At 43.4% G+C, this 19084-nt stretch overlaps 2 protein-coding genes across 2 annotated transcripts; one reads left to right on the plus strand and one right to left on the minus strand.

The window, feature by feature from the left end:
* The first annotated feature begins 3119 nt into the window (after nucleotides 1-3119).
* LOC115593726 (pinopsin-like) lies at nucleotides 3120-8694 on the plus strand. The gene is made up of 5 exons (XM_030437340.1): nucleotides 3120-3370; nucleotides 4205-4373; nucleotides 4515-4686; nucleotides 5824-6057; nucleotides 6219-8694. Exons 1-5 carry the CDS (start codon nucleotides 3259-3261, stop codon nucleotides 6399-6401), a joined length of 870 nt encoding a protein of 289 aa, XP_030293200.1. The 5' UTR covers nucleotides 3120-3258; the 3' UTR covers nucleotides 6402-8694.
* Nucleotides 7528-18313, minus strand: LOC115593724 (protein-tyrosine sulfotransferase 1-like). Its single transcript, XM_030437339.1, has 6 exons — nucleotides 18059-18313; nucleotides 13809-14536; nucleotides 12568-12726; nucleotides 12133-12386; nucleotides 9120-9321; nucleotides 7528-8050 (listed from the first exon to the last, which is right to left on the minus strand). The coding sequence occupies exons 2-6, from the start codon at nucleotides 14214-14216 to the stop codon at nucleotides 8015-8017; spliced, it is 1059 nt and encodes a 352-aa protein (XP_030293199.1). The 5' UTR covers nucleotides 14217-14536; nucleotides 18059-18313; the 3' UTR covers nucleotides 7528-8014.
* Between the last annotated feature and the right edge of the window lie 771 nt (nucleotides 18314-19084).

Below are 19084 nucleotides of genomic sequence, written 5' to 3' on the forward strand. Positions count from 1 at the left end.
GTCATTACACACTAATCATGCTAAATGGATCTGGGCATTGATCGAGAGGTCTGGATTTAGACTACCACAATAGATGGCTAATGCAGTGATTCATTCATTGCTTTTGTTCCCTGTCGTGCTTTGTGTTTCGTTATTCTTTGTTTGCTATTTGTGTACCTATCTCTGTAAGCGACTTTGAGTCCTTGAAAAGCGCTATATAAATTAAATGAATTATTATTATTATTATTATAATTACTATTCATTTTATATTTTGTTTTTAATTCCCAAAATAGTTTGTACGACGTTCCTAATGTTTGTAGTGCAGCTGTAATGTGTTTAATGTGAGTAAGAGACTCTTTTGTTGCTTTTTTTTTGAGGATATGTGCTGTTAGGTGAGTATTAGCGGTGAACTCGTTCATAATGTCTACATGACGGTGTTCTTTCTTTCTATAGCACCTTTAAAAACAGAGTTTACATCGTGCAGAAGCAGGAGAGTCAACAAGCCAAACTGAAGGAAGCCTCGTCTGTGGTGAAGTTAACACGAGGAGGCAGAACAGAAAATGTAAAAACACAAAAAGTCAGTATTTACTGAGCATGAGAGGATTTAACTGCATGTAGTCGTCCCTGCATCACTTTGTATTTAAGGTGTCATATCTCAAATTGACAGAGATACAAAGACGATGATCAGCTGGACTTGTGGACTTGCTGTTTGTGGATCTGCCACCTGGTTCACTTCCTGTCTGTCAGAGAGAAGTAAACGAAACCCTCAGTGTCCTCGAATCATCCCCGTTGACCTGTGCTGACAGAAAAGCGCCGTGACACGAGCAGGCGGCCACGTCTTCTCTGTGCCGCTCACCTGATCAGCACCTCTTCACCTCCACCGTGGATTTAATATCAGCGGATGAATGTGCTGCTCAGCTGCTTTTCTTCCTCTACAACACGAGAACAGGGACGCTGAAGTACCAGTGACCTCATTGGCATTTGTGTGTGTGTTTGTGTTTGTGTGTGTTGTGGATGACACTAATGAATCAATTATTATGTGAAATGAAAGCACTCTGCATCACAAAGGACTCACACATCACATGGAGGAGGTGATAAACGTGAGGCTCGGAGGATGTGGTGCTACAAACTGCTTTCATTACAATTACACATCTGATAAATGTCAGCCTCCTGCAGCTTCAGGACGAGTTGTGAAGCTTTTAATGTTTGATAGCGATGTTTAAAGAAGTGTAGCATCATTCTGTGAGAAAGAGTTTTATATATTATGGCCTCCCACAAATGTTCAATCAGCAATGTAGTGACACAAGTCGAGCCGAAATCAGACGTTGATGGATTGAAGTGTGTTAGCTGCAAAGAAAAAGTCTGCAAGAACGTGCAGAAATGTTTGTTGCAGGAGATTTATTGACTGGTTATTGATTTATTGTTGCTGTTGACAAATTAATTTAAAGACGGTGCTGTTCCCCAGGGTTTAAAGATAAGACCAGAGGAAAAAGTTAATTCATATAAAGGATACATTCGACCAGAAATGAAAATGTAGTTTTTATTTTTTTAAACGTGACTTTAAAAGCTTTTGAGATTGTTTATTTTGTTTAATTTTAAAACAACTTTAAAGGGACAGAAATGAAAATTCAGTCATTATCTACTCGTCCTCATGCGGATGGAAAGTTCAGTGATGTTTCTTTGTCCACAAAACATTTCTGGAGCGTCACAACAAAACTGTCACATCATTCTGCTAAACAGGCAAAACATGAAATGGATCCATACATCTTGTTTGGCGTAATCCAAATCTCCTGAAGCCTGGAAATGCTCATGTGAGTTAGAAAGACATTAATTAGACTCATTTAAAGGCAAAAATCATCAGCTCTGAGCTCGATTGTGCTTCCATGTTGTAAAGAACAAAGTCAATGTGAGATCTCTGGTTATTCTGGAGCCAATTTAATGTTTTTCTTCTGGTTGTTTCTTAACATATTAAAACTAGTCCCCATCTGCTTCGGTTGTTTAGGAGAATGTTTTTAATGTGAAGCTCCAGAAATGTTCTTACAAAGCGAGTAGATAACGACTGAATCTGCTTTTTTTCCCCTTTAAATTTGTCTCAAGATCAAACCAAAAATTAAAAAAAGTCTCCCAGCTTTAAAACAAAATTATCACAAGACAAAGTCATGTTTAAAAAAAAATGCCTTAACGTTCTGTAAATGTAAATATCTGTTTTAATCAGCAGCAGCGTCTCGTGTCTTCATGTGTCGTTGGCTCGACTCGGCCACAGCTTGTATTATTGATACGCTGGCTCAGTTAATCAGGTCTCCAATCTGGTCCAACAACAGAACAGAATCAATACGGGACAAAACAGATTCTGCATCTTCGGCTGGATTACTTCTCCTGTTGGTCGTCTGTGCGTCACATCGCAGGTTTTTACATGTTTTCTCTTTTATTCTTGTGTTTTAACGGTGATTTGTGTTGACGGATGTTTGGGGTTTTTTTTTTTGCTGTTGAGCTTTTGGATCTGTTTCATCAGGGCATTTTTATAAGTGGACACATAAACAATCGGCTATGTTTTTATTGTGTTAACCATATTTAAGAGATTATAATGACGTCAGTCTGTTTCCTTCTTGTTTGTGGTCTTTGTATTTCAGCTATTCTTCTAAATCTGTGTCACTTTTAAATATAGATGGATGATGGGCAGTGGAGGCAGGTTTGTTGAATGAGTGTGTGGGTGGAGGAGACAGACAGACCCTCAGAAAGAAGAAGCCTAAAAACCTCTCCTCAACGCAAAGAGAAGAAAAAGCCGAGCTAAGCTACTGCACTCCGCTCCTAGCACCCTCTCCATCATCCTCCTCCCCTCTCCTCCTCCTCCTCTCTCTCCTCCTCCCCATCTCCTCCCTCTCCTCCTCCTCCTCCTCCACCTACCTCCTCCTCCTCCTCCTCCTCCTCCTCCAGAGTACATATAAACATGTCGTGGTCGTGTGTTTACACTCACTTTCCTCCTCCTTGATGACGGACAGCTGACAGACAGAATCACATTACTACAGTGAAACCCCGGTGCCACTGGTGATCCTCTGCAGAATAGCAATACTAACCTCAAGCACCGGGCACAGCTGCCGTGTCGGACCACGCCACCGGCGCGCTGAGGCCGGGCGGGTCACACGGCGGCGGCCCGTCGTCCTCGGCTGATCCTGGTTCTGGCTTCCTCGGTAACTTCCCTCGCGCTCCTCGTGTTCTCACCGGTTCCGACACCTGCAGACCCCCGCGAACCTGCTGCTGGTCAACATCAGCGCCAGCGACATGTTGGTCTGCCTCTTCGGGACCCCGCTCAGCTTCGCGGCCAGCGTGAGAGGCAGGTGGCTGACCGGGACCTACGGGTGCCGGTGGTACGGTTTCTCAAACGCGCTTTTCGGTGAGTGAGCGACGGATGCAGGTCCTCCAACCTGTGACCTCACGTGGCCTGAGGGCAGAACTACCTGTGACGTGTTAGAACAGTGACCAGGTTTACATACTTCACTAAAAAATAAATATGTGTTAAAATATTAAATATTAAAGACACTCGAATGAATATTACTTCCGAAAAAACTCATACATATATATATTTTCATGTATATGTATATATTGTACACTATAGGTCGACTGATTATCTACCTCATAATTTATCACATCTAATATTATATGCTTGTTTTATCAGATAAATTACACAACTCACAATTAGTTGCTAGATTTATACACTTAAAGTCAAATGAAACATGGTGCTTAACTATTGAGGACCAAAGAAACTCACAAAAAACACAATGAAAATTCAGATGTCACAGAATAAACAATCCAGTGAGACATTAAAATGTCCCAATATCCCTAATTTTGATTAGTATATTTAAAAAATGCACTTATTTGTTTCTGATGCAGAAAAGTAATCTGCAAATGAAGAAGTAACTAAAGCGATCAAATGGCTGTAGAGAGGGAAGAAGTAGAACATTTGCTTCTGAACTGTAGCAGAATGTGTTCATCGCTTCAACGTTGAATAATGCAGATGGGGCTATTTTTAAAGCAGCATTATGTAGAAATTGACATTTTGTGCAGCCCATGAGTGTCTGAGTGTGAAACCAGTGTCGTAGATTCAAATCCAGGTGTGTAACAGTTTGTCAGGTGTAGTGAAGGTAACAACAAACAGAACTCATCACGTCATTCTGTGTTGAAGTAAACATGTAGCTTCTCTCTCTCTCTCTCTCTCTCTCTCTGGCAGGTATAGTGTCTTTGGTGTCTCTCGCCCTGCTGTCTCTGGAGCGGTACTCTGTGGTTCTGCGCAGCGCTCAGCCGGACTCCTCTCAGTACCGCAGGGCCCGGCTCGCCATCGCCGCCTCCTGGTTCTACTCGCTACTCTGGACTCTGCCGCCACTGCTGGGCTGGAGCAGGTCTGCACCGTCCTCACTAATCACTTCTCTCATTGGATCATTCAGAAATTCATCCATTCAGTAAAAACTTAGAAGTGAGAAACGTAACTACAGCTTCACGAGATTAAATCAAAGCACGTGTCGTGTCTTATTGTGGAGCAGCTATGGGCCGGAGGGTCCCGGCACCATCTGCTCGGTCCAGTGGCACCAGCGCTCGGCCACGGCTCGCTCCTACGTCAGCTGCCTGTTCATCTTCTGCCTGCTGCTGCCGCTCCTGCTCATGGTCTTCTGCTACGGGAGGATCCTGCTGGCTCTGCGAGCGGTGGCGAGGCAGGTGAGCAGCACAGGTGACCTCTGACCTTCCAGGCCGTGTCCACATATCTTCAGTTACCAGATATTTTCCACCTCCATCTGCACAAACTTCATTTTTGAAAATATCTCTGTAATCAAAAGACTGAAATACAATCTCAAAGCATGGGAATCTTAAAGGGATATTCTGGTGTAAGTTTAATCCATGGTCTAAATCACTGTGAAACTGTGTTAGACTCCCTCTCCAGAGATCAAGTTAGCAGACCGCTAATTTACGGAGTTTTATCAACCTCAGAAACGACCGCACGACAACAATACACTGCAGTAAATGGATCCAAATATAAACCGCCACCAAAAAGCCACAAATAATGCTCAGAACAGCACCAAACTTCAGCAACAGTACAAATAGAGTCTCAGCACATAGTCCGGGGCATCTAACCTCCGCTAGCTTAGCTGGATTTCTACTGAAAAGCTGACTAAATTTACCACTCTTCTGCAGCAGCTTCCTGTTGACAGGAAGTCCCGACGAGTCGATTACCGAGTGCAGTAGAGTTCCGCGGCTCATGGATGAAAATGTATGATTATGACTCCATGGAAAAGCAATCAAAGTTCATATGTGTCTTACCTGCCAGTTTATAACAGTTATTATCGAGAGCGGACAGGGAAAAATCCGGAATTGAGGATTTCTAACTGCACTCGGTAATCGTCGCGTCGGGACTTCCCCGACCCGGAAGCTGATGGAGGAGAGTTGAAATCTGTTTTTAGCTTCACAATAGAAATCCAGCTAAGCTAGCGGAGGTTAGACGCCCCGGACTATGTGCTGAGACCCTGTTTGTACTGTTGCTGAAGTTTGGTGCTGTTCTGAGCATTATTTGTGGCTTTTTGGTGGCGGTTTATATTTGGATCCATTTACTGCAGTGTATTGTTGTCGTGCGGTCGTTTCTGAGGTTGATAAAACTCCGTAAATTAGCGGTCTGCTAACTTGATCTCTGGAGAGGGAGTCTAACACAGTTTCACAGTGATTTAGACCATGGATTAAATTTACACCGGAATATCCCTTTAAATATTTGTGTGGACGCGGCCTGTGTCGTCTGTGACTTCTAGCTTTACCATTCAGAGCTTCCACCTGTGTGTGTGAACGTGTGTGTGTGTGTGTGTGTAGGTCAGCAGGATCAACCAGTCCTCAGCTGAACGGAGAGAAGGTCGCGTCCTTCTCATGGTGGTCTCCATGGTGTCATGCTACCTGTTGTGCTGGATGCCATACGGTGTCGTTGCATTGCTCGCCTCCTTCGGCCGGCCCGGCGTGGTGCCGCCTGCCGCCAGTTTGATCCCCTCCCTGCTCGCGAAGACCAGCACCGTCCTCAACCCCGTTGTTTATATGCTTCTCAACAACCAGGTAACAACAACAACAACACATCCCCAAACAACCAGAGGGGGCGTGCCTGAGTTAGCCTGCAGCTTCCAGTAGCTCAGGAGGTTCAGTGTGTCGTCAAGAATTAGCTACGAGGTGAAACTGTCTCATAATGATTCTGCTGCGTGTATTTGTTTGTCTCTCAGTTCTCCAGGTGTTTCCTGTACATGATCAGGTGCAGCGCAGAAGCCCCGCCCACTCCGGTCCACCACAGAGTGCCCAGCAGCAGGGGGGTGTGGCTTCACACTCCCAACCTGGCAACACAGGAAGAGAGGACGGCGCCTGCACAGCAGCCCAGCCTGGTGCTAGTGGCTCAATATGCAGCATAGAGGTCAAAGGTCATTTCTAAAACAAGACATTGCATTGTTTGTCATTTTGTTTTTCTTCTTTGTTGTTTTATTGATGGATTTATTGACCACACGGTTCAATGGAGCTTAACTTTGAGTGTTTATCAGTTTTTCACAACAGCAGTCAGACGTGTGTTTGTCAGATTGTATCATCACTGCGTTACTTCAGTCCACTGTTAAACTTTACAGCAGCTGTAGCTTGTTTTTTGGTTGAACCATGTGGGCTTGCAAGTATAGTTTATTTAAAGTGTAACATTGAAGATTTTTTTAAAGAGTCAGCAGCCAACTCGTTTGACAAGTTTGACACTTGCTGCGTCTCTTTTCAGGGTCTGCCTCCTCTGAAGGACTCGGCCGTTGTGGTCTTTGAAGGCGAGTCCTTCAGAGAGACCTTGTTAACCTCGTCAGCCGTTGTTAAATGTGACAGTCTAGCCTTTGGAGCATTTCCCGGTTGCGTCACCAGATGTTTTACCCTTACGTCACGATTTCTGCCACCCAGGCCGTGAAATTGACAATCTACGGCACGCGATGTCGCCATTTTCTCTCTTTCTTTCTTCTTTTTCTGGTGCGCAAAGAATCTTGGGATATGTGACGACACGAAGGATCGTAGCGGTGCATCCTCCAAAAACAGAGAAAAGAAAGAGCATTTGTGGGCTTAAAGTTTTTCTAGGTGTCATTAGTTACAGTTAATGCCCAGCAAAAATAAAAAGCATTTGTGGGCTCGGTTTTGAGGAGCCTTTGCATTGGGACAGCTTTCACGCGGCGTCGTGGTGTAAATGGCCGTAAAATGCTCCTCCGTAGGATGCAAACCCTGAACTGAGACACAGCAAATATTTGACTGTGGTACCTGTTTCCCTCTCACGGGAGCAACCAGGTTATTTTGAGTTGTGTCTCTGCACCACAGGAGGGCGCTCTGACTCAGCTGGCTGATAAACATGCATTGATTTAAAGCAGTATGATGCAGACGAGTGTGTGACTGAATAACTGTTGAACAAAATATCTAAACAACATCATAAAGGTGACATTTAGACTCTTTTTTTTTTTTATTATTCGTGTTCAACATTATACAACATTTAAAAAGCCTCAATTCAGAGTAAACAACTTTACATTCCTGAATGAATGGTCGACACCAAAATAATTTATTAAGAAAATAAACATACGTCTTCAAAAATATACAGTCGTTATGCTTCATGATCACTGACTGAACTCTCAGTAAGTGTAGGACTGGTCTAAAGACACATTCACATTTGTGCTGAATCATAACAACCGACAGACATGTTGAAATACTTTCACGTACGAGGTGAGAGGACGCATCAAAATGCAGTGTAATACTGTTGGTCCACTGTGGAGGAGACGCGAGAAGCAGCAAACTTCTTCGAGCAGGTAGTTCACGTGTGATTTTAGAGCTGAGATATCAACACCAACCCGCCGTAATGAGTCCGTATTTTAAACACTCCACCTGTGCACAGACATTACCACTGCACACAAGTCGTAAAACACTTCAAAAATACACATGGAACACTTAAAAAACTTTCCTGTGAGGATTCATTATTGGAAGTCCGTGTTTAAGGTGCATCCTCATCGTGGCACAGTTTCGTTTAACTGGGGTGTGGAGCATCTGTTGCTTTCAAACTCTGAGGAGAGAGAAGACAAAATGTTCACTTACGATGGGAAATATCATCGAGGGAAAACAGGAAACCTTAGAAGATCATCTGTGTGACTGGAGCTCAGGAGGGAAATGTTTTCTGTGACGCCTGCATCAACAATCAAAGTTGGATTTACTGTATATGGCGACCGAGATACCACACTGGAGACTGCAATGACTTTGATAAGCTTGTGCTTTCTCCGGTGGTGATAACTGAGAGTAAATACAACACTTTGGAAGTCGAAGAGAGGTTGAGCACTAAAAACAGACATCTAACACATCGAGCCATGTTCACTGCAAACCTTCTGTGCGATGCGACAGCTGCTCTCTATCAAAGTATGGATTCAACGAAGCAGCGAACCAGTGAGACATGTCTGATGAAAAGTGCACATCAGGCTCGTCACAGTGTTTGTATGGAACTTTTAACATGTGTCATAGCACTGTGTCTGAAAGAGGAAACCTTCAGTGTGACCACACAGGTGTCATATTTCCATCTCAGCTGATAAACATCCGTGACGACTGCTGAGTCATTTCACATCTGAACGACTGTTATTGTTCTCCCACGGATTGTTAGTGGGTTTTTTTGGTCCAGTGTGAATTTATATTATAAACATTAAAGTGTTTCTAGTGTCATTAGTTAGTTAATGCTAAGTAAAAACACACATGTTTATCTTTATTTTATACATGCTTTACGTCAATTTAATTTGAAACAATGGAATTCTAATGAAATAAAATAAAAATAGTATTTTATAGTTAAATGCTTTTTGGATGTGTGGGGATGTAAACGCCAGGTAGAATGTGTGAATATGTGATTAACTGTTTGTAAAAAGACTAATGAACAACAATGCAGGTAATTAATTCATCTTTTAAGTAATTTACTAAGAAAAGAACACTCGCAGGTTCCAGCTCATCTCATGTGAGGTTCTGCTGCTTTTCTGTTTAATATCAGTGGATTGCGTGATGATTAACTCACGATGAGCTTTGAGCAACTCACTGATCCTCTGAAAAACAATCAGTGAAATTCTGTTCCTGTTCAGATCAGTTTTATTTGACCTCACCTCTGAGAAGTTGGACGGAGACGCCACGGGCTCTGGCCTCGTGTAGTCGGGCGGGTTGGCGTGCGGGTCGTAGCCCAGGCGAGCCAGCATGGGGGCGATTTCAGCCATGTCACTCAACACGTCAGAGGGAATGTGCCCGACCCAGTTGGAGAGGGCGTCCGTGTTGACCGGCTTCATCACCTGGTCCGTGGAGCGCTCCACCCTGCGCACACACAATCAAACACACACACACACGGTCAGTTTTATATCTGTAACTGGCCACTCAGGAGTCTCAAAGCTACAGAATTAAAACACATATAAAAACATAAAGATATATTTAAAGGGATATTCCAGTGTAAATTTAATCCATGGTCTAAACCACCGTGAAACTGTGTTAGACTCCCTCTCCAGAGATCAAGTTAGCAGACCGCAAATTTACGGAGTTTTGTCAACGTCAGAAACGACCGCACGACAACAATACACTGCAGTAAATGGATCCAAATATAAACCGCCACCAAAAAGCCACAAATAATGCTCAGAACAGCACCAAACTTCAGCAACAGTACAAATAGGGTCTCAGCACATAGTCCGGGGCATCTAACCTCCGCTAGCTTAGCTGGATTTCTACTGAAAAGCTGACTAAATTTACCACTCTTCTGCAGCAGCTTCCTGTTGACGGGAGGTCCCGACGAGTCGATTACCGAGTGCAGTAGAGTTCCGCGGCTCATGGATGAAAATGTGTGATTATGACTCCATGGAAAAGCAATCAAAGTTCATATGTGTCTTACCTGCCAGTTTATAACAGTTATTATCGAGAGCGGACAGGGAAAAGAACGGAATTGAGCATTTCTAACTGCACTCGGTAATCGTCGCGTCGGGACTTCCCCGACCCGGAAGCTGATGGAGGAGAGTTGAAGTCTGTTTTTAGCTTCACAATAGAAATCCAGCTAAGCTAGCGGAGGTTAGATGCCCCGGACTATGTGCTGAGACCCTATTTGTACTGTTGCTGAAGTTTGGTGCTGTTCTGAGCATTATTTGTGGCTTTTTGGTGGCGGTTTATATTTGGATCCATTTACTGCAGTGTATTGTTGTCGTGCGGTTGTTTCTGAGGTTGATAAAACTCCGTAAATTAGCGGTCTGCTAACTTGATCTCTCGAGAGGGAGTCTAACACAGTTTCACGGTGATTTAGACCATGGATTAAACTTACACCGGAATATCCCTTTAATACTTTTAATTAACATACAGTAATATATAAATATAAAATAGGGAAATACATATAACAGTGTGTTTGTTTACATTTTAGTTCTTATTTTGATTTGTTTAATTTAAGCATTTTAAATCTTCCTTACTTATCACTCCCTCCACCATAAAAAAAATAAAAGTGTGTTAACTTTGACAGAACCGAAACATACCACATTCTGTGATATTTAGAAGGTTGAAACGCGTTTGTGTGAGTCATAATGTGCCAACTGTTGCATAACTGATCAAAATGAGGATTTTAATTCCTTCAGAATTTGGCCTAACTCCTTCAAATTCACGCCAGGTTTGGGTTTTTAACGGTAAGAAGCAGCCAGATTCTCATCAAATGCAGAGCTCAACTTGAATCACGACAAACAAGTGGAGCAGAACAAATTAAAACATCTACGGAGGAAAGTCTGTAAGCTTTACTTGACCTCAAAACCAGAAAAGTAATCAGCAACAATTCTGCTAATCGATTAATCGTTTAAATCTTCAAACACCTCAATAATTCACTGGTTGAGGGTTAATTTTTGCTGCTTCTCAGAGGATACTATTTTAGGTTTTGGATTGTGGGTTTGTCATAAAGAGCTGCTATGAATATTTCACTTTGAGCTTGTAGAAATCATGATCAGCCTTTTCTTGCAGCTTTATGAACTTATAAATAATCATCAGATAAATCAATAATATAAATAGTTACTGGCAGTTTGACAACAGGCAGATACACCGGTTTGTCCACTAACCGCCTCCTAAAAGACAAGAAGACACTGCAGCTGCATGACATGTTGTGTTTGTCTTTTGTTATGAAGCTTTTGTTTTCCATGACAGTATAAAAACATTGACTCCTGTTCTCTTCATGTTTTTGTTCATCCAAAGTTCACACAGGTCTGCAACTTGTAGTGTGAGCGGTCTCTACTTTTGTTCTTGTGAAACTTCAGACAAGGAAGACGCCGACTGCAGTAGAGGAACACAAACTTTTCCTGTGCATAGGACGAGAAAGGCCATAAGTGATGACGGTGAGGGATTATTGTTGTATGAACCTAAATGTTGTTTTGTTTTTTAGGGTTTTAAAATCTAACACCTTTATAGTCAGGTCTGAAACCAGGAACAGTTGCCTCAAAATCATCCCACATGCGGGGGACATATCATCAACTGTGAACCAACTCCATATTTAGTCATGAAATGCTGAATATTCTGCATGTTTTGGCTAATCAGCCTTTATCAGGAGGACACACTGTAAGAATAAAACCCTTATATGATTCAGTAACATGAGTCAGGTTTTGTTATTGACTCTTAGAACCCGAGGACGCCTTCATGAACCAACCTGAATTCAAGACAATATTAGAAACGTTTACAACAACTGAAATTAAGAAAGTTAGAAAAATCGTAATGTAAGAAGACCAAAATAACATCAATAATAACTGTTGAGTTCAGAAGTCAATCTAAAATAGTTGAGAGTGAGGTGCATAAGAAGGTTTCATATCTCTACAAAATAAAATGCAAATATTTCAAGGCCCGCAGAACTGAACTGAAGGCACAAATCCTATATGTGGACATTTAAGCGTGCAGATAGTTTCAGTTTGGTGTGCTGAGGTTAAAGAGACATGCTTCTGACACTTCAGCCACTACCACAAGAGAAGTGAGTACAATTGTGTTAATGTGAATGTGAACACACATTTACTTGAGACTAGCTTGAAAACCTCAGCACATACAAGTGAAACCAACTGCATGGGTAGATAGCACTGGAGCGTACAGATAAGCTCGCTGCACACACTTACACACACTTCAGATACTCACTTGGACAGAGACACGCCACCAGCTTTTCCAATCAGCTCTTCGTGGTGCAACACTGATGGGTCCCACTGCAGCTCTAGGAAATGAAGCAACTTCCTCATTTCCTCCTCTGTGTTGAGGACGAGCTGCTCGTAGCGGACGGGCAAACATCTGGTCTCCCCGGCCGCCTGGCACTGGCTGAACATGGTCTCCACCGCGCTGCTCCACTTGGTCAGACAGTCCCTGTAGCTGCTCAGGTCGAAGCCGGAGATGGTCACCTGTGAGTGGAGGGATCATATAAACACAGGAGACCGATCAGGACAGAGTTAACACAGAAGGGAAAATTAATTTGGTCACAATATGGCACCAGTGCCAATTTGTTAAGTGGTTAGGAAGCATGAGCTGTGAGGAAGTCTGTGTGCCTGCAGCCTGCAGATAAGAGACAGAAACACAGCGTACCTTGCGTGATATCATGGAGTGGACGGTCGCACGCCCGTCTCTCAGCATGAGCACAAATTTGGCTTTAGGGAAGATGCGTGACAGATATGAGAGAGACTTCAGAGCGAACGGATCCTTGTTGCAGAGGCGAGGTGCCGGCTCTCCGTGGCCAACTATCACCTGAAACACACATGAAGAAACTGAATATAACCAGAAGAAACACCAGAGCTGTTACAGGCAAACATACCGTCTTTATATTCAGGATTCCAAGATCGTTAATATTCATACTGAGATGCCAAATATATAAGTGTCACTTACAGTAAGAGGAACACATATCCCATTTAAGAGGAACATGAATATTTCACCCCACACAGTCTGGCTGTTAGCACACAAGGAGACATTTACACCAGTGACTTCGTTTAGCAAAAGTCTGATAACATTTTAACAAGTTGGCAAACACATCTGGTCTGTAATATAACATGCTGGAAGATCACACATTGATACAACATGAAAAACACCCGAAAAATATTGATATTCGATACTATGGTTGATACCACGGAGTAAAACTGACAACGCTGAGGGCTTAAAACTCAAAATAAATACACCTTGGCTTGTGTGCTGTGTGTCAAGAACATCAGCATCTACGTGAATGTGGGTTAATGTGTGGACAGATTAAACAAACAGAAATATTGATCCCGCCCTTCCTCCAGTGTTTTTGTTGAGCTAAACTAAACTAAACTTTATTGGCTGATCTGTTTCTATCATGCAGTTTAGTAGTTTTTATTTTATTTAGGAGGTTTGCGTAAGGCAGCATTTTACATGTTCTTTAAATGGTTGAGATTTGGTTTTAAAATAAAAACAAAAACAGGGATATGGATTACTTGATTGACAGACAACCTGATCAGCAACCGTATTGATATTAGAGTTTGTTTTTTATTTTTTTCTTAAGAAAAAATACCCTCAAAAATTCTTGTTTCAGTTTATAAAATGTGGAGAAATATTATTTTCGCCTGTCATATCATACAAAATGTCATATCTATGATCTTCAGACAAAATGTCGTCACTTTCGGCTCTGAGACATTGAGACAAGCATTTTTATACAGTCGCAGCTCTGAAGCCATATTCTGTTTAATATCTTAAATCTCATATCTACAACACCTTTAAGTCATCGTATGTGTGTCAGCTGAAACATGCCTCGAACACCCAAGAACATCAACACATGCAGAGGTGTGTTTAACAGCAGAGTGAACCAAACGTCTCACCTCCAACAGGAATGCTCTGACTGCCGAGTCCAACACCTGGTCAGTGACGCCGGCCTCGTCCAATCGTATCCTCTCCTTCACCGAGCGGCTCCAGGTGGCCCGCATGGCTAACAGGCGAGGGATCACTCGGGTCTCTTCGCCGCAGCGCACATGATTGTGGGCGTCCAGCATGACGCGCATCAGCGTCGTGCCGCTCCTGGGAAAGCCGCCGATGAAGATGAGGGGCGTGTCTTCGGGGAAGTGTTCAGTCAGGGATAGGCTCTGATTGGCTGAGCCCAGGTTGAGCTCCATCCACCGATACCGATGGCTTTTTCGTGGGCACTCGATCCCGTTCATGCCCAGGTAGACCAGGGAGGCGGAGCAGAGGAGCACGCAGCCCAGCAGAAAGCTCGATCTGGTGTTCCTCATGGTTGCTGGGTGTATTTGAGATTCAGATTCATAAAACAATAATCAGGGGGAACCTGAGGAGGCTGCCTGCTGGAGATGTGAATGTATCTGTTTTTTATATTCCAGCAAAGGTCAGTTCAAGACTGGACAATGAGGACAGACTGAGGTGATGCTGAGGAAGGCCTGACAGAGGCCTGGCAGGTGGAGTCAGGTCTTTATATTCAGGTGTGGGCTGGGGAGAGTCCTCACTCCTCTGCAGCTCCTCAGCCCTGGTGTCCAAGAGCAGGATCCAGGCCCGCCGCGCTCCACAGCCGGCCACGTCTCTTACACATCGTTCCAGCCTAAAACAAGAGACGAACACGTCACACACCTCAGTAAGAACTGCACCAGAATCGGTTTATTTTGCTTTCAGAACAAACAGAATGAGATTTTCCCCTAAAGCACTATTTCACAACTTGTCTGTGTAACAAAAAATATTAATAATCATAATTTAAAATGTCCAAACATTAGCTACTGCCTTGCATGAGTGAGTTATTATCAGCAAGCAGCCGGATGTGATGGTTTGCCAGAACACTTGAACACCCTGTCAGAGCCGCTGAAATTCATCCAGTTTTTCTTCTCAAAGCAACTACTTTGCATCTTTCCTCTGGGGAGCCACTAATTGTTGAGTGATATCAAAGCTCACTGTGGCACACACACACACACACACACACACACACACACACACACACACACACACACACACACTCCGGCAGTCTGAAGCCACTAATTACAGCTTCCTCATGTTTACACTCACACTGGCAGTTTCTGCCACACTGAAACGCAAAAGCAGCTTGTTTAGCGTCGGATTACTTCTGACTACGTGAGCCGTCCTTCAACTTCCCCGTTTCTCTTCTGCAAAGTACACAACACCATCAAATTCAACAGCGTAAGCTCGCCTCCAATTCCTCTTTTTTGCACACAGCAAACTCAAAAACGAAAACTTGCACAAAAAAAACCTGATTTCAGCGAATACTGATTTCACTACCGTGTATGAATTACTTTAAAAAAAGGCACATTACAGCTCTGCAGCGCTGAAACAAAAGCTCGACTCAAACAGCAGCTTCACTGACAGTTTTACTTCTTTATAGAAGCTCCAAGTAATTATGGACTACGTCTCCCTTTCTCTGAGGTATCCTGGTATCCGTCTCATCCGTCTGAAATGAGGAGGAACCCTGCCTGACATCTGGATGCCACGTGGGGAACACTCCTTTCCCTGTGCTGGTGTAACTCGCCTGTAAAAGTCTGTCCAACGATCAAAGCGACAGAAGAAGCAGCTGGATATGAGGACATCACGTCGGCCCGCCGGGATACTTAGGTGCTGCCTTAAGCCACGCTAAGCCCGGCGGTATCCACGAGCTTTACATGTAATTCTAATGCATTTCCATGCAGAGATTAAGCCACTTGGAGTTTGGAAAGAATTAGGCCAGCGGTTTAAGATGAGCCGCGCTGCTTTTTTCTCTCTCTCCAAGTGCTTTTTCTCTTTAAAGGGCTGGTACACCCAATTTAAGAAACAGGGTGTCCTTTCTCACTACACTGTGCTCATAATAACAAATAAATAAAATAAATACATGCTCATAATACTTCTTTGAGGATGAAGACAAGCAGCAGATCAAACGATGGCTAAAATGATAAATCAATAATAAATACATTTCCCTTCTCTCACAATTTATGTGTCAGCTTCGTCTCACTTATCTTTGGTGTAAATGTAGATGTAAATGTGTTGCCTCCACCCAAAAACAACTATGGTGAATCTAATTGTCTCAAAGCATTTAAAAATCTCATAACAAGAAAGCAGCTCCAGCTAAAACTGTACAGCAGTGAGACCCTGGTTCTAGTTAGAGATGTTGCTCTTGAGTTTATGTCTTTATTTTCTCTTAATACTGCCACACAAACACATTGTGTTTACACCCCAGAGGCTGAAATATCAGAGACAGATGTCTAAACCAACAGATCCAAACCCAGCTCGACACTACAAAAGCAGCTTCTGCAAACACTCGCAGTGGATTCAAGGATCGACCTTGAGAAGGCCACAACGTTCGCTGATCAGGGACAAACAAGTCTATAACAAGCAGAAACCAGTGACCTGTGATAACGGTCAGTCGTGGCTGCAGAACAGCAGAGAGTCGACACATTCAGCTGGAAGGAAACCCAAAGCCAGCGTCAGTTCACAGGAGGGAGCACAGAGAGGTCTGACAGGGAGAACTCACCCCACATTTAGCCTGAAGTAAATGTTAAAGTGTGAATACATTACAGCAGTTTCCTTGAATACTCCTCACTCAATGTATGACTCTTGAATGGTTTTATGTATACATGTACATCTTTGTGAGCTCATCTTTCTCAACTCTGTGCCGCTATGACAGTTTCCCCTCAGTAGCAAAGATATTGAGTCAATCAAATATCCCAACAGTCACATTCTACAACAAGCTGGTGGTTTTGTATTGTTTATTTTCCTCACTTTTAAAATGGTTATTGACATTTTTTTCTAGTCTATACTCTGAAAAATTTGAGTTCCTTGTCGTGGCTTTAAAATCTGGAGACCCTTTAATAGGTACTTACTGTATCAGACTGTATTTTACTGCGTTGTATTCTATTTTTCTGTGCTTCAATCCGTCTTTGTTTCCGATGATGCACGACCTGACTTGGTCTGGATCAGACGGATTATCTCTGACCTTTTATCCACGTGGGGACAATTCAGTCACCACATGACCTGAGATGTACATGTGCATGTTTTCTGTGATCTGTTCTGGTATCCTCTATGTGCTTGTTTTTGTTATTTTCTTTTGCTGTGTGTGTTGTGAAAAAGGAACATTTCATAAATAATATATACACACACACACGCAGCAACATTATATAGAAATTAGCATTTTGTGCAATTTGGTGTGCAGATACAGATCCCAGGTCTGTAACTGTTAGTCAGATGTGCTAATCAATAATAAAACTCATTACATCATAACTTGTATATTTAAGTAAACATGTATGTAATGTTGTGATCCTCTCACCGAAGTTATATGTGCAGAAACAAGTGGCTGAGACATCGTTCATCCTGTCACAACACACTTTACCATCAACATGATTCTGAAGCTGCTGTTTAAAAGGTAAAAAAGTACATTTTCAGTTGCAGCTGTTTCACCATCATTCAGTTCCTGCCTGTTGTTGCGGTGTTGCACTGATTGTGGGCACATTGCTGAAATCTCCCACCAGCAGGTTTTCTAGAAAGCCTCCTTGTTCCTCACAGGAGGAGCAACAACACTGACTTCCTGCACAAGGAGGAGGTGAAACTTCTGCATTCTCCCTTTAATCTGGAGGATCCCTGTCCATTACTGAGGCTGTTTCACTGTCACTCAGGTTGTCGTGTATGTTTGCATGCTCTCTCTCTCTCTCTGCAGGCTGCTTCCTCTCCTCGGTGAAAAAATACGTGTAATGTCTGAGCTGGAGAGCAAAAATATGTGGTGAACCAGGTGCAAAGAAGCCAAAGCTGTGTGTGTGTGGGTGTTATGTGTGTGTGTGTGTGTGTGTGTGTGCAGAAATAGGATTATTTCACGGCTGTTAAGCTAAGGCCCCAGCAGCCGCGAACATCTGGCCTGGCTTACAGATGCATCTTGTCTGCAAATATGCACCCGAGTCGCGGCGGGGCCACCACCAGGTGAACGACCTGCTATCAGCCGAACCCCCCCCGTGACAGACCAGCAGCACCTCACGAGCCTGTCAGGGTCCCCTCCCCCCCAGTCTTCACCTGGTGAACACACCCGTGTAGCTGTCTGTAAGGTAGCTAACACGCGTCGTGAATAAAATCAGAGCCGTTAAAAATGGTGTTCACTCACCAACGTCTGAGGGGGAAAAAAACATGAACCTTGATCCAGAAGCAGCGGAAAGCAGCGGCTCCTGTCCCTGTGTCGTCTCTCCTGCGGCCGGACGTGTCCCCGGAGGTGAACGCGGTGATGTCTGCGCCCGTTTACTCGTTTAAAGACACGTAATTACACATCGTGCCGCCGCTGGAGCACCGAAACTTCACCGTGAGAAGCGGAGCCGCGTCGACGGAGCGAGGTAACCGCCGGGCACGAGCGCAGCCAGGCAGGCAGGGGGAGCCGGGCGCTGATTGGTCGGTGAACGTTCTGAATGCTAAAACGCAGCTGCCTGGTCGATTCCTATTGGCGGAGCTGTTAAAGGGCAGTTCCGCCACAGTGATGGGACCAAGACGGATTTATTTATTTATTTTTTTCACACTGGAGGCTAAAATTACTTTACTCCATCGATCGGTGTGCTCTCAGTAAAAAGCCCACAGGGGGAATTTAATCACAGTGTTGGATTAAGTTGAGGTTAAACCCGCCTCGCTTCATTTACCTGCCTTTTCATCAGCAGGACAGAATTCAGTCACACTTAAAGGTGCATTATGTAGTTTAATCAGAAGAGAAAGATCTTTATAGACAGATTTTTTTATGCTTTGTTTTCATTGACTGAATAAACAAACTGACTGTAAAGGACAGCAGAGTTTCATACTGTTTTACTTTGTTTACATGTGGCGGACCCTGCCACCTTTCTAGATACAAACAGTGTTCTGGTGACCTTATTTTCCTCTGTGAACAGCTTGTTTATTCAGTAATGGAAAATAACAATATTTCAGGGTTGGTTTTATTGAATTTCGCTGTCGCTAAAACTACACAGATCCGCTTTAAAAAGAGCAAATCACTGTGATGTCGTGCTCACAGAAACAGTCACTTCCTGGTAAAAATGTGACTGTTCCTATGGTTTTCTTCCTCCTGACACCTGCTGGCCATTGTTCTGTAAGTTCTTTGGTTCTCATGCAGGATGACGCTCTTTTTGTTCAGCAGAAAGTGAATATGTGTTCA

The sequence above is a fragment of the Sparus aurata genome, chromosome 13 (assembly GCF_900880675.1).
Source record: "Sparus aurata chromosome 13, fSpaAur1.1, whole genome shotgun sequence".
Classification (NCBI taxonomy): Eukaryota; Metazoa; Chordata; class Actinopteri; order Spariformes; family Sparidae; genus Sparus; species Sparus aurata.